The sequence below is a fragment of the Oenanthe melanoleuca genome, chromosome 3, assembly GCF_029582105.1.
Source record: "Oenanthe melanoleuca isolate GR-GAL-2019-014 chromosome 3, OMel1.0, whole genome shotgun sequence".
Classification (NCBI taxonomy): domain Eukaryota; kingdom Metazoa; phylum Chordata; class Aves; order Passeriformes; family Muscicapidae; genus Oenanthe; species Oenanthe melanoleuca.
In genome coordinates this window covers 53,306,634-53,322,878 of record NC_079336.1, presented here as the reverse complement: position 1 = coordinate 53,322,878, position 16,245 = coordinate 53,306,634, and the positions used below count along the sequence as shown (strand labels likewise).

Here is a 16,245-nt window from a genome sequence, read left to right as displayed (position 1 = left end):
AATTAATTCAGTACAGTTGGCAGCATTTACTATCAGAAAAGGATTACTCATTAACTTAGATGCCAAAAAATTGTAACAGTAGATTAAAAATTCTATTAAACCTTGTAATGTATTTGGCCAAAAGTATCTAATACAGTTTGCCAGAACCTGTTTCAAGTGGAAGGAGGGCTCTTACTTCAGGCACCTACTTTCTGTATTAATAAATTTTGGTTACCATCATATGAATGCAAATTTTTTGAAAAAAAAACAAACTTGAAAGAGACTAATTGGTTCTTGAATCTTTAGATTCAATGTTTTCTCTGTACCAAAGTCACACTGAGAGCTGTATCAAATAAATGGAAACAAACAGATGGCATACTGGAATCAAGAACCCTTGTGCCCAACACTGACCATGGGACAAGCAAACTAATATACTGTCAACTGGAGCAGTTTTATACAAGGTCTTTGGTGTTTCTTCCTAAAGTTCCCACTCCTGGATTTGTGTGATTGCCTAAAAGTCAGTTTCCCCCCCACAACCAAAGAAAAAAAAGCGCGAAGAAATTTTCTATTTCTAACAACATCCGTTGGCTTAAAAATAATAAGATTAAAAGCTAATCCAATTTATTTGATTTTTAAATCTTGCAATATCGGAGAGGGACAAGGAAAGGGTGGTTCATGATTGTGGAATGTTTGGAAGCATTTGGCAATGCTGGTCGTGGAAGGGTCAGGGACAGGGTTACCTCCCCAGTATGCAACTTGTGCATGCAATTGTGATTTCTATATATAAACTGACTTCTTCAAAATACATCTGTATATATTCCCCACACATGCTGTTAATATGCTGATGTCTGAGAATGCAATAGTCTGATGATTTTACTTCTGTTGAGTGCGCTGATATTCAAGGGTTTTCCTTGTGCAGCAATACTGCACAAAGCAGGATCTTACTCCGTAGACACACGAGGAAAAAAAAAATTGGAGAGGGAGACAGTACCGGAGTCAGTACCGTGGCTTAAGAATTTTCCTTTTTCTCTGTTTCTCCTGCTGAACACTTGTTTGCAACAAACCACAAAACTGCCCACAGCCAAGGCCTATAAAAGACTAGAAGAGGTGCAGACACTAACTTGGAGGGATATATCTGTGGAGAGTACTGGTGCGCTGATCTGGGACTGTAGCCACTACTTGTTATTACTGCAAAACAGAAAACAAGAGTACAGCAGTTAGAAACACCATGAGCCTGCACAGCCACACAGTGTGAACTAAAGCAACATTAACAGAGAGGCCTATTGAAATGGACAGCTTTTCAAGGAAGCAGATGTCACCAGAACTGCAACATCTTAAAAAAAAAATTTGAAAACTCCCAAATCTTTCACTGTTGTGCAGAACTCTTTAATTAGCATGGGTGTGTCACGTTTTCTCAACTTGACTAACACACTTCTGAGTATATTGCAGAGGCATGTATTTCATATATCACCTGTGATCCACACACTGTTGACCTTTCAAATTTGCAAGTTGTATTAAAAGGGGTAGTTAAAAATAATCTTGTGTTTTAACATATTTCATGGGATTGAAATAACATACATATACCTTAATAGTCTCACATTAACAAGGAGTTCAATTTTAATACTGGATAGGAAAAGCATGTTTTATATGGTTGTAACTAATTTTAGTTTAGGTGGTGGAAGGTACTGGATTGAGCACTAGAAAGCAACTACCTTTCTTTATAAATAGGCCAACAAGAATATAACAACAGCATTTTTGTTTTAAATTATGCATAAGCAGTCCTCCTCAGTAGCCATCCAAATTGTGTGTATCTATACTATTCACAGCTGCATTCTTCCAAGAAAGCTAATAGAACAATAGTCATAACCCATTAAAATTTCATCCAGAAGCAGTGCTCACACTGGATTAATTCCAAGTGTTTGGAAGTTTCCCTTTCCTTTAGCCATCTGTCTTGACTAAGACAGATGTATTCCAAATATATGTACCCTAAAGTGTTGAACCAATCCCTTCAGAGCAAATCCATACTGGGCAAACATACAGAGTGTCTTTATTAGGCCATCTGCTGTTCATTCACTTTTCAAAAGATTAAAGTAGTACACAATGAAGCACTGGAATTTCTTTAGTCTAATCAATCATAGTTGTACTTCAAAGTGTACCCTCTTCCTGAGTTATTCATAATGGTAGTAGAAATGAACATTCAGAATTTTATAAGTGACAAATAGGTTTAGGTTCCTAACTATTTTATGAAACATGATACATTTCTACATCCAGCCCTAATTAACGTCTCTCAGATCTATTGCTTTGAACATACACAGAACTTCATACTTTTAAAGATAGTTTAAATGCATTTAGAATGTGTAGGACTTAAAAGGAAAATACAGTAGAAGAAAAACAATTAACTTCTTTTTAAAATGTGCAGTTAAGTATGGCTTGAAAGTAAAGAAGAATTGGATAATAACTTCTAAAACATGTGCCGTTAGATTTCATAAAAGAGCTGCTGTTTGAAAAGATATTGAGGGCTTGCCTGTGATGGAAGTCTGGTAAATTTCATTTTGTAGGATATTGTTTCTGTGGGTTTTTTTTGAGAATGCCTTTCTGTGGTTTAGGCTCAACCCACAGAGCAGTCTGCTACATGGGCAGGCAGCTATTCCAGAGTCAGACAAATCTATGGCTGTTTCTGTCGATGTAACTGGTTCACAGAATGCTCTTGGTTATTTAAGGCTTGATGAGTAATTAGTCTTCCCTGTTGTAGCTCTGTGACCTTTCCAAAGACAAGCAATAGCAGCAGAGTGACCTTGGTGGTTCTCAGGGGAAGGAACTTTTGTGATCCATTATCGGCTTATCGGATCATTTTTGGCAGACTGCTTCACTTTTTGTCTCATCATTTGCTGGATGGGAGCTGAATCAATTAATCAATTCCGTTAAAGAACATTTACCATGTCACTCCACCTGATGTAAACTACAAAAAATTAATTGCTATTCATTTAAATCAGTTGAGCTATCAAAACCTGATACTTTTCAGCAAAAACTGTTCTGCCTGCCTTTTTATTCTTTCTGCATATACTTATTTTTAAATTCAGACAAGAAAATAAAATACTTTTGCAAAGTGTCTGGTTTTAAATTTCCTTGGTTTTATGCCCAGTTTTGCCTGAGAATACTACCAGTTGTCAGGAAGAGAAAAAGCCAAAACTAAAAAATCCATTATTTTCAGTGTTTCTCTGTAGCTTGTCCCTGCAATTTGTCCACTACATTTTAGACTGTGAGATCTTTGAGAAACACAGGTTGAAGAGAATATTACATTTTATATTATTTAAATACATTATAATATATATTATAGCATACAGTCATATATCGTACAATATTATGATACAATACTAACGTATCATCATGACTGAGTGGAGCCTGGGGACCACACCTGCATCTCACACATGAAACTGCTAATTCTAAGGGTTATCAGACTTTAACAGCTTTGGCTGCTGGATAGCCTTCCAACATCTCCCTTCTCTGAGGACTGCTGGCAGTGGAGGAGATGGTGGAGGCATGTTGCTGTGTGTTTTTTGGTGTTTTATATAGGCACTATATAAACAGGGCTAAATGCTCTTTTGTGCTGTTCATGTTAAAAAAAGATTCCAAAATTGTTTATTCTCTGAAAAACTCAAATACTCCCAGGACTTCACTTCTTGAAATTACCAGAGGAATGCCCTTCAGGGCAGGTATAAGACCCTTGATCTCTCCAGTCCCCATTAATGTTGTTTCACAGAGGGGGCAAGCTGACAGCCAGCTCTCACCAGTTACTCTTAGTTCAACTGGCCAAGGTGGTTGTGGAGGATTTAAATGACCATTAACTGTTTTAATAGTATGTGTTAGGTTCAATATATTAATATGGACTGGAGTTTTGTGTTTTGTCAATACACATCTGGAAAATTCCGTACAAAAAAGTTAGGCTAAAAGGACCATATTTAAATATCTCTCTGCAAAAGGGAATAAAATGTAGGTTAAACAGCCGTGACATTCCCTAATTTCATCTTTACAGCCTTCAGAAATAGTCTTCTCTATCTATAAACTCTATTCTATGTCCTGTGTGTAATAAATACTAAGTAAAAGCAAAGAGAACATCAAATACCTCTCTCTCCACTCAAATGATAAAACAGTTCTCAAATTAATCCACTATTGTAAGCAATATATACACAGTATTACCGTAATTCACAGTGCATGACAATCTCATTTAAGGGCTGTGCACCTCTCCCAGTCCTGTGAATGCCCACCCTAGTGGGAGTGTGCTGCAGAATCACAGAGCTGGGAACTGTGGACATTAATTACCAAATTACCAACTGCTCCTCTCTGTTTGTCTTCTGTGTTTGAAGGAGAGGATTTCTGCATGGCAGATTCTCAAATGTGTCTCAGCACCAAGAGTTCTTTTTTCATAAAATACAGAGAAGTGCTTGCATTATGACTTTGCCATAGTTGGGAGTAACACATATATGCCCCTCACTTTCAGGAAAAAACAAACTGTTTGGTGTTGGGCTTTAAAAATTTTTTAGAAGTGTTAATTATTTTTTCAGTCACAGGTGGCTCATTTGAAATTACATTTGTCTACTACTCAGCATTTACTGTCTTTGGCAACTCACTAAACTTCCCAACTAACAAGTTAGGCTAAAAACTCAGAGAAATCCTAGTTTTGCTGAGTTTTTACCACTCTTTAGCATTTCTTCCATAAAATTAGAGCAAAAAAAATTTGTCTGGCTTGGGAGTACAAGCAAGAGTGAAAGTAACATATCCAACCTTTCCGAAAGGCTGAATGCGTTATCAGGGCAGCTCTGCGTCTCGCTCTGATGGTGAAGCCTGCACATCACCCAGACAGGCAGCCCATTGATTTCCCACTGAGAAGGACTGTACTCATTTACTGCTTGAGTTTGTGCACTAAACTGAGAATCAGGTTCGTATTTCTTTTGAGTATGCAGGTGGCTAACAGGCAAAAAAGGATTATGCAAGGCTCAAATTCCTGCCTTTTTTTTTTTGCCTTTTTTTTTTTTTTTGAGGCACCAACTTTCCAAACATCCAAAGTGTAGAGATCTCAAGACTTCTTTTGAAGTCAGTGGAAGCTGACGGGTGAGTGGCACCTGGGGAAATCAAGCTGCTACTTAGCTATCTAAACCTGAGCTGAAGGCTGCAATTCTTGGCACTCCAATGTTGCCTCAGCCATTGAATACAACTCAGCTGCCTTAAATATATGGCAGAAGCTGATAAGACTTCACCAACAATGAAAAAATCATATATAGAGTTGGATATTTTATGATTTGTAATCATTATTAATAAAATCTTAGCATGGAGTAAAAACAGAGTGAAAAAGAAAAACTAAATTTTAGCCCAGACTACAAAATTTTTTATGGAACTTTTTAGCCTTTTAACTGAGGTTCCTCTTAGTATATTTATAATGAGGACAATATTGTCACTTTTCTAATCAGAAATAGTAAACTCTTTAAATCTCATAAAATACCTTTTCTTCAGGCTTTAAATTAGTTATAAATACTTTTCTGAATAATCAGCTTTTGGGTACAACTTATGGTTAAAAGACAATTCCAAAACCTGATTTAAAAGTTAATTACACAGAAATACTGTGATTTCCAAAATACTTTAAACAGGGTTTGACTACCTAAGTCTACCAAAGTAATAGTAGCATCAGTGCAAAGTGGTGATTCATGGCTTTGGTGACATTTTAGTCAGGCCATTATTGAACTGGTATTTCTAATGCAAAACTTTTTCTCCCTCTTCTCCTTTTTAATATTTTTATTAGCGGGATTCAACTTAAAGATTAGAAGACTGATTACCTGTACTTTTCCACAGTTCATCACATTTTAATAATTTATAAGGATCTATTTAAACCACTGTTTGTTTGGATTTTTTGAGAAGTAATTGAAGCCTATGATTATTTAAAGTAAAACTATTTTCTTGGAAAGAAAGTAGCACATCCTAGTGGAAAGAGACTAATAGGACAATCTGGTCAGTGTCTAAACTAACACACTGCTAATAGGAGTAAAAGGATTAGCACCAAGCTATAAACTTTAAGATTTGAAACTGTTCAATGGCTGTTACAATTACAATTTTTTTTTTTTAAAGACTAAGAAAAAAGCTGAGAAAAAAGACAGTAACATAATAACAGTATTATTTTGAGACTTTTGCAAACAGCAGTGGTCTTAGTCTTCATTATTAGGCATTCTTTAAGATCACATCTCATGTAAATTGCTGAGTTGCATTTACAAAAATGAAAAACCTATTATTATTTCTATCACTATTATTATGTATAAAATGCTATAATATTTTATAGTAGCTTTGTAAAAATTGCTTCCATGCAAATGTTCCCTAGTGAGAGTTATTAAATGCTGCATTAATGTGCATCTAACAAAACGTCATTTAATTATGGCTTTACCTGACCCAGTAAAAGTGTCAAGCGAGGCATCTCCAGTTGTTGTTGCTGTTTCACTGTTGTTCATGGGTTCTGTTTTGACTGCAAGAAGAGACACTACATAGAAGAATAAGTAGACATGAGATTTTACTTCTAGATTTGTACTGGAGTCCTCATGCCAGTCTCACTAGTGGCAGTCCAGCTCAAACAAGCACACATGCAACAGCTTCAACCTGAGCTCTAGCACCATTCTGAGACAACTGACAGGAATCTGACAGGAATTCCCATTTATCTACACAACTCTGGATCTGTGCATTCACCCAGCTATTGGTTTTAGCAACTGGAGTATCTTCTGGGGAGATTTCAACCTAAATCTATTTGATTCTAACAACTCCCTAGGAGTAGCACAGAGGAAGGAAACATTAGCTGTCAAGGGATGTAACACATAACAAAAATAGTTTTGCCTGACCAATTATAATATGGTTTCATGGTAATCCAGAAGCAAATTACTTTCACAGTGCCAGCATGTTGCCTTTTCCTTTCCTCTTTTACAGAGTCTGTGGGGGCCTTTTTGAGCTAGGTCACCAGCAAGCAATTTTCCATAACTGAAGAGAGAAGTTTGAAAGAAAAAAGAGGCAAAAAGAACTAGAGTAGGACACAAATGACAGCCATGACAAGTCATCTTCTAACTCAGAGGTTACCAAAGAGTTTGGTCTACTGTGAACTCAAATTTATTTTTTAGGGATCATCATTATGCAGTCTTACCATACGAGTTGTAACTGAAAGCACAAAAAGCACCACAGAGGCAATACAGATTTCATAATGTAATATGTTACCTGGGCAGAACATTTGGCATGGACTTTTGTAACAGAATTTGGGAACCACCCTTTCAATTGATGTGGTAAGGAACAGCACTAGGGTACACACTGCAGCTCCTACTGGCTGTCTGACTGGCAAATGTGGACAACTTAACATATATTAATGCAATTTCTTCATGAAGCTCAGTCAGGGTTGGGCATGGACATTCATCACATGCTTATGGACATCACAGGTTGGTGCCCAGAGGCACAGAGTGAAGAGGCAGTGAAGGCCTGCACAAGCAACTACCACAGCTGCATGCCAGGTATCCAAATTCCGAGGGCACAGCCTGGCATTTGTGGAGAAGCCCTTGCTGTGACAGCCAGCCTGGCAGAGCCCCCAGCAGGTCTCACACACACCAAGGAAAGGTGTGCTCTGCCAGCTGGTTGCCTGATGCCTCTGAAATGCCTCAGCTAAGCTTACCAAAGCTCTCACCTGTCAACATCACTGCATCCACGTCTGACTGCACTGGCAATGGTATGGGAAAGGGGGAATTTCATGTTCTGAGCTGGCAGTGTATTTAAAAATCATGGCTCAGATTCAAGTCACCTAAATCAAGCATATAAAAGGTGCCTACTAATCTCCCTTTATGTTTAGCTGAGAGAGCTGTGCTTCCAGAGGCTGATTCAGCCCAAGTATGGCCTGAGCTGCCCTCAAGGTCACTGTCCCTTATACAGACTGCAAAGGCAGTGCATGAGCTAAATAAAGGACTTGGTTTCCTTGTGGGAAAAATGTCCAGAACACCTATAGACCCACTCTGCTATTCCTCCCTGTGCCTGTGAGCACCGTGAGTTATTCATTAGAAATTGCACAGCTACCAGTAAAGCTCCTGTGACAAGCCCTGTGAGTGACCTCTCCTACAAAATCACATCCCATTTCCAGTCACACTGCCTAATGGATCTCCAGGAAGTCACATGGGATGCTGCTGATGTCTACAACAGTGCAAGTGACCTGTGCTGAACACAGAGGGACATTTGGATCAAGCAAGAGAAATTGGGATGTACTTGTCTCTGTGACTGGTAGAGTGCTCTACAGCATTACTGGTGCACCAGTGCCAAACCAGCCAAGAAGTGGCTTCTGGTTTCAGTTATACAATTGTATTTCCAATTACTATCTGAGATCAAAAAAATTTTGAATGTGTGTCATTTAATGTAAACTTATTTTCATTATTGCTTCTCTTTTATAAAACTACCATGTCCAAATGGTCTCCCTGCAAGCAGCAGGATATCAATTCAATATGGAATCATTAGGGAAGAATTTTTGCCACATTTTTTCAAGCTGTTGTGCACTCCTCATTTTATTATCTATTATCTGTCCATTAAAAAAAAAAAAGCTGTGACAAAAACAACCCAAAATGAAAAAAATTAACTCTTAAGAGGAATAATCAGTCATTCCTATTTCTATAGTTATTTGAGAAGCATGTGATTTTTTTTCATTGTATCAATAAAACACATATCAAGGAGAAGTTCAAGGTTCATTTGTCACAAAATTCTGGCCTCCACTAAACCTCTCAGTCATGTGGAACATGTATTGCTGCCTAAAGTATCAAGTGTATCTAAGTTAATTTATTTTCTGATTACTACATAAGTATGCCTTTCTGTACTTCTGCAAAGTCTGGGCATCTACCTACATGATAAAAAAAGTACATTTTAGTACCTTTATCTCTTTCTGTTCAAGAAGGTATTTCACTATTATCCATAGTGAGCTACAAATGTTCAGTATTGCATGCAAGAAGACAGTATGTGTTTAACTGTTATGTTTAACAAAAACTTCAGTCATGAATTGAAATGTTTACTTTAGAATTGTGTCTAGTTCTGGTTAATGCCAGCTGCACCACTGCACTGCCATCTTTTTTCTTTCCTGGTCAAGGAAGTAATCTAAAACAAAAGAAACTCTCTCCTGTACTTGAGGAAAAACATTATATTGGCACTGAGTTTTGTTGGAAAATACCTATAAAAAATGTTTTTATATGTGCTTGATTTTAAACAGTTCTACTATTTTGCATTCAGATTTTATGACAGTAAGGAATTCATTAAGGTCCTTCCTCAGTGTAGCTAGAAATTTTGACTATTACCTATTTTTCTTTATGTTGTGTGTCATTAAATAAAGAGGGGGAAAAGCACAAAGCTAACTTAGGAAAAACAAAATATCCTAACATCAAGTTCAAGAGAACTATTTTTTTTTTGTTTGTTTAACATATTGAAAGAGTGAAAATAAAATGAAAAGCAGTCTCTAACTGGGAATACATTTGAGTGCTGCTAGCAGTGGAGACTGCCCATGTTCTGCTTTCAGATGGGATAGAGCAAGCAGCTGTGTGCTGCTTAGCTGCCAGCTGGGCTGAGACCATGACAGCACAGTGACAGAGTGGAGCTACCAACATCATCAGGTGCTGGGGCACATGGTGTACAAGGAGGCACAAGAAGCTGGGCTTGCTCTGTCCTAGGAAGAGGAGGCTGAGGGGAGAGCTAATTGCTGCCTGCAGCTATCTAATGGGAAGGTGCAAAGATGACAAAGAACAAAGGCACACTCACCTCAAAAGGTGCCCTGGGAAACAACAGGTGGGAACAGATACAAGCTGCACTAAGGGAAAAATCCAATTAGATGTAGGAGGAAAATTCAATGCTGCCTTGAGTGACATATCTAACTGCAAAGCTGGCTCTGCCCTGAGCAGTGCTTGGCCCAAATGACCTCCAGGGATCTTGCCCAAACTCCAATATTTTAAGGCTAACCTAGAATACAGCTCCCAACAAGCACCAGCTTCTACAATATACCTTGATGAAAGGACTTAGCAGATCAAAATGACTGCTACTCTGTTGACTCATTTTTTATTTTCTCTAAAGCATTCCTCTATGTCAAGGACTGAAAATAAGAACAGAGTTTTAGGGGCAAGAGGTGCCAATACTATGCATGAAGGAGGACAAGCAAGTGCAGCAGATGTTACAGCAAACAAATCTGATTTTAAAAGCTCATGTAAAACAATAAACCACACAGCTTGTCATAGGAATGATTTTCCTCTTTCATTTAGCATGCCTTAGGAATTTTCCTGGGAATATACTTAACCAGAAACACAATTGTAAACATTCTACTGCCTATGGAAAATCAGATTTAATACAAGCAGCATATTGTATTTCCTCACTACTACTAATTAGTACTTAAATTGTTACCTTCCACATTTACCTGAACATGCTGAATAGTTAAATGAGGTGACAGTCTCAGTCTTCCTTAAAATCTTGCAACTGAGCAGGAACATTCACATTGAATGATTTATTCTAGTGCAAATGATCTTTTGTGCTCAAGTCAAATCTCATTTTTTTGGCCAATTTTCTTTGCATATATGCATATATGTTTAAAAAATAGTAAGCTACTTCTGAGGGATTTTTTTTAGGACAAGTTTTTGAAATCTTTCTAATTTTAGTCCAAACCAGCACAACTTAAGCACCTTTGTAATGACTTGTAGAGAAACATGGTGATGCATGTTTACACCTATAATTAATCTCATATGTACTGCAATGATGTCACATATAGTGTTACTATTAATCATTACAACTTATGACAATTAATAATAAATGTCAGGAAACTCATAAATGAAAACAGCAGCTTGGAAAATTTGGCCAAAATTTTGTGAAGTGGCAAGTTACATGTGGCAGCACATTAGACATAAGCTTTGATTAATAATGAAAGCCTTAGTAGGAGAAAGAACAAAACTGTCATCCTTGACTTGTGCTCAGGTAATTATGCAATGCTCTACTTAAAACTAAAGAAAAGCAAATGGGCATTCTGTGAAAATTGCATTGGTCTGATTTCCACCAATGCTGACCACTGGCAATTCCCAGCAATGCTGAACACCACGAGACAATCCCAGTCACTCAGAGCATGTAGACAGCTCAGCTAATTATAAACGGGTTAAATTCTCCTTGCTCATCAAATGACTTTCAAAGCATTGTAAGATAACTACTTGTTGCAACTTCCTAACAGTTTTCTGGCTGTGGGAGAAGCCTTTGGGAAAGGGTAGGAAAAAAATGCTTGGGGTGAGGGGGAACCCCATGAGAAGTTCAAACTGCACAGGGAAAGAGGGAGCAAAGGAGGGAGATGTCACACAGCAGCCATGGAGACACAGCACACAGCATGCACTGTACCAGGGGCTCCCATACTTGCTGCAGAGGAGGGAGTACTGCAACTCAGCAGCCAGTCTGCAGTATTTAACACAGTCATGTTGTCTCCTGAGAACAGGAATGGTACAGCAGTTCACTCTCCCAATGTCTGTTCAGTGTAAATGAATAGTCTCCAAGGCAGACCAGTGTTTGTCATTTTAAGTCAGGCCTTTTAACAGAACTGTATTGGTTTTATGGGTATGACTTTAACTGGTTTATTTATGCCTATTGTATAATATAGAGGCATCCAGTTACTAGTGTTCTTTAATGGCATGTTTGAAGTTTTCTCTTCTCTTTTTGCTGGAATAAGCATTCTGTTCAAAAAATATGGTTCAGCCCTTCTTTGCAGATCTCAGTTACCCTCCCAGGCACATCCACTTTTTATTGACACTGACAGACTTTAATTTAAATAGACTAATTGAATAAAACGCTCTACCTTGTGGCCACAAAGAAAAAAAAAAATCTTAGTGCCAACTGTTAAAATAGACAGCAATGTATAAACTATAAAAAAAGAAACTAGTTTGACTCATATCCATGGTGTCACTTCTATGGACTGCATCTCAGAATGTGGCACCCTGCCTCCCACTGCTATGGCAGAACTGGTTATCTGAAAGCTTTGGAATATCTGTGTTGTAACTGCATGGCAGTGCTGTCCTCACAATATCACCCACAGCAGTAATGACCAGCTACTGCTGAGGAAAATCTAGCAATCACTTTATTACAAACTTTCATTACCCCCCAAGAAATGGAATTCATCAGGAAAAAAAAATCACCCAAGTCTAATTTTGATGCACTTCTCTTGCTAGCAATTTTAATTTAACATACATGCATGTAACTCAGGGTATAAGAGTAAATTATTACTCATTAAGGAAGTATGACACAGAAAATACAATTTCTTTTGTAAGTTACCAACAGGCATAAGCAAACATTTAACACTGTGTTCAAATCAACCATTCAAAAATTCTCCTTATTTCATCTTTGCACCTTGATTCAGTTCCGCCTGCAGTTCTTACTTCAGTTGGTGCAAATCAAAGAAGTGATGTTGGAATTAGAAATTTATACTTGTATGACTGCCAATTTTTCATAATTCTTGCTGGATTTATAAAGGGGTATATGGTCATTCTTGAAATTATGGTAAAAAATGCACATGACTAAAAACTAGCCAAAACTTTCTGTGTGCCAGCTGTGTCCTCTACTTACCTCCTGTTCCATTTGTTGTGACTGATGTGCTACTGAGATTAGATTTATCCAGTTTGGAACTGCCTGGTGCATCACTACTTCCAACAAGATTATGAGGACTGGCTAGATCCTGCATTTCCATAGACCTGTTAAAAACCAAGGCAACAGTATTAATGCACTGTGATACTATCTAAAATATCTGCATTTTCTATAATAACATATTCTTATATATATATATGGAGAGTTTGCAATGCATCCAGATTAACAAATCAGTATAGGCTCCTTTGACATCTTTGCTTTTACCAAAATTAGGAAAGTAAGTAACAGCAACAATGCCATTATTTTCCAATTTTCCTTTAGGTATTATGAAGGCTTATGAAACTGCCACTGAAACACATCACGGAGTTTGTGCATAAGGCAGTGCACATATGTGGATGGAGAGGTGGAGAGATAAATTAACAAATTCAGGTATATAGGGATTTCTTAGAAGAAAACAGAGAAATTAGGTGAAAAGTCAGGCATTACACAGAAAGCTGACACAGGAACTTCTGCCTCTCATTATCTGTATTCCAGTGACCAGCAGCTACTGCACCCACACTAAATTACAGGAACAAACCATACAAGTGAATGAACAGAACTTCCATGTACATCTGGAATCTTATTCACTCCTACAAATGTGTATATTCCTCTTGGATCACTTGGTATTTGTTTTCTGCCACGTAATTTCTGGGAAGCTTGCAGAATTTCAATTGGATTTCTACTGCAGTGAATTCTAGCGCCACAGTTACACTGGGGGCCTGTAGGTGGCTTTCATGCAGTGACAGCAGATCTGCCTTTCTCAGACAAAGACAGAGCACACAAGGAACACTTCTTGTTAGACCGGTAATTGCAATCCAATTTGCAGTGTGTGCTCGTCTATTCCTTGCTTCATTTATATATTAATTACACAGGGTTTTTTGGTTTTTTTTTTCCCCAGAGAAACAATTTTGCTATATATAAGCAAAGCTGCCAGCCCATCTGTAACAAGAGAACGATTTACCATATGTATACTGCAAAGGCCAACAGAAAGATTGTCTTACAGAGGATGTAAAAGCCCAATTACATTGCAGAAGGCTGAGATGGAACAGTTGGAGTGGTGCAGTAACAAAACAGCTCCCAGGTATTCATATTCTGACCAGGACCATCAATGGCAAATCATTAAGGGCAATACCAAACATAAGACTTTATTTCAAGTTTCACTTTGAAACCACCTATCTTCTGTGCTCCACACCTCCTCCTCTGTGGAAAAACAAACACACAAAACCCCACTACCTTTCCATCAATTATGGGTCTGCTGGCTGAATCTGGTTTTTTTCCCCTCCAGAAAATGAAATTATCTGGCTTTTGTGCTCCTAATTCTGCTGATCTCCTGGATGATTTACTCCCTCACATTGCACTCATTTAACCCAAGAGAGAGATTCAGAGCTTTCATGTCTTGAATATACTCAAGAACATGTAGGAAATACTATATCTCAACTGGGAAAATACACGAAAGCCTTACCTGAAGCCACATGAAACAAAGAATCCCATTTACTCAAGCAAATGCCTGAGTCAATGATGAGATGCACTGACTAAGCCACTGGCAGAATAGCCTGCCCAGCAGCACTCTGGATGAGCAGGAGAAAAACTGGTATTGCTGCAGGCCATGCATCAGCAGGTAAGAATTTTACAGCCATATTCAAGGAAATGCAAAGTCATTAACTCAGATTTGAACTGCACTGAACCAGATTTCTTCATTTAATTGTATATACACTTCTACACATCTGTCAGCAGCGCATTATATTTATTGTCTACTGGAAATGTGATCAGTGTTAGATGAAACAAAATGAACTCAAGTTGTTTACAAGTCTGCCAGGTTTTGTTTAGCAGTTTCTGTACAAGTATAGCAGCTAAAGGTTAAAAAAAGTCTATGAGTTTCCATCTTGTATGTATTTAAGGGAGCAGAAGAATGCTACACAAAATAAACAATGTGTGTTTCATTGCATATACAGTGTAATGCTCCCCACGTGTTCACTTGGCAGTTTTAAATATCATGATTTCCTGTCGAAGTCTGATCAGCACACAGATACCTAATGGGTAATTCCAGCTTAGAAAGTTCACACATGTATTTTTTTCCCCTTGGTTTGAATGACAGTTACAATAATTTCTTTTCAGACAGGCATGTATCATTGCCACTGATGCAAATACTTCAGCAGAATTTTAGAAGCAAAATCACTGGTTCACCTGCCTAGTCTTTTTATAAGTATCCATTTTAAGCACTTTTCACAGTCAAATGAATCAGGTTTTCCTAATCAAGTCAGATTTTTTTAAAATCAGAAAACTAAGTCCACTAACTCTCATTTTCTTGGCAAAGAATATAAATAATCAAATTTGTAAAATGAATAGTTTTTGTTCCAAACAAGCACAAAAGCTTCTGTGCAGAGAAGTATTTTCTGTAAATGGCATTCCATCCACAGACATGGCAAGTTAATTACCTAAAATTATTTTCAGAGTAGTGCCTTCACAAATAGACTTTTTTTTCTGCATGAGTAAAAGACATCTTGTACTTATTGGTAGTCTATTAAGAATAAAAAGGATATCCAAACTAATAAAAAGTTTCACAAAACCATGTGTATACATTGTATTATCCTGGGTGCTCCATCCTGTGTGAACAAGTACAGGGATTACTTTAATATATCCCTATGTGATTTATTTACAGAAGTGCACATGTTACCTTCTGTGTAACACATATAATTCAATTCACTTTTCTGGATGCATTTAGTTTACCTTTAGCCTAAACAATTCTCAGGAAGACGTAATAGACGTACTAAAATCTTATCTTCCAGTGAATGGAGGATTCAGGAAAAATGCTTAGCAAAGTGGACAAAGTAATTCCAACATCTTGAATCCATTTTGTCAAACTAAATGTTTATCAGAGTCCTGCTTTCACTGACTTAATCAGAAGCAGGTTCAGGTTCAGTACGAGCTTTCCTGCACTAAAAAAAAAGTTTAAACGAAATCTCTGAAGGAGTAATTAATACTTCTATGTTTATGCAGCTATTTATTAAGGACTGCTTTCTAGTAATTGCAGTGTGTTCCAATTTACGTGGAATAAAGTTTTTTGTTAAAGCTGCTTAAAAAACTATACTGTACTATTTTTTTTACATATTTTGTTTCTCTGCCAGGCACACAACTGAGCTTTAGTTTTTCCCCTCCTGCAATGTCTCCAACTGCTTATTAGAATAATTAAGTAAAATTCTACACTGTATAAAAAGATACATTTTGTCAGGAAATGGATTGCTTGATAAGATGTTTTAATTATCTCTTGACTGTTTGAAGAAGGTTTGCATTATTCCCAGCTTCTGAGCAAAAACCTGAAACCTGGCAAAACAGATTTGTCTTCTATTCTGCTTTGGCTGTGCTTAATGTCTTTGAAAGCTGTTATTTGCTCATAGTGGATCATTTCAGAGGCTTATTGGAAAAATCTCTAAAACTTCCCAGAAGAGTCTCCCAGATCCCAGTGGGCTTTAACACCAACCTGTGGAACAACCCTACCAACTGAAGAAGGCTTGAATCCAAAATCTGTCTGTGTGGGGATTCTGGGCTTCCCCATTAGAGCATTTTCTGTTGCCCACCTTGAATTTACAGCTTTTCAAG

General features: G+C 37.5%; 1 protein-coding gene across 12 annotated transcripts in view; it reads right to left on the bottom strand.

Moving 5' to 3' along the window:
- EYA4 (EYA transcriptional coactivator and phosphatase 4) overlaps window positions 1-16,245 on the bottom strand; it is a 136,116-nt gene that overhangs the window by 32,175 nt on the left and 87,696 nt on the right. For 6 of the 12 annotated variants that reach the window (XM_056488410.1, XM_056488409.1, XM_056488412.1 and 3 more), the window contains exons 4-7: window positions 12,592-12,716; window positions 11,392-11,460; window positions 6,407-6,499; window positions 1,101-1,167 (exon numbers count right to left, since the gene is read on the bottom strand). In XM_056488410.1, the coding sequence (XP_056344385.1) occupies window positions 1,101-1,167; window positions 6,407-6,499; window positions 11,392-11,460; window positions 12,592-12,716 (354 nt within the window). The remainder of the gene's footprint in view (window positions 1-1,100; window positions 1,168-6,406; window positions 6,500-11,391; window positions 11,461-12,591; window positions 12,717-16,245) is intronic. The other 6 variants (XM_056488415.1, XM_056488417.1, XM_056488418.1 and 3 more) reach the window with 2 other exon arrangements.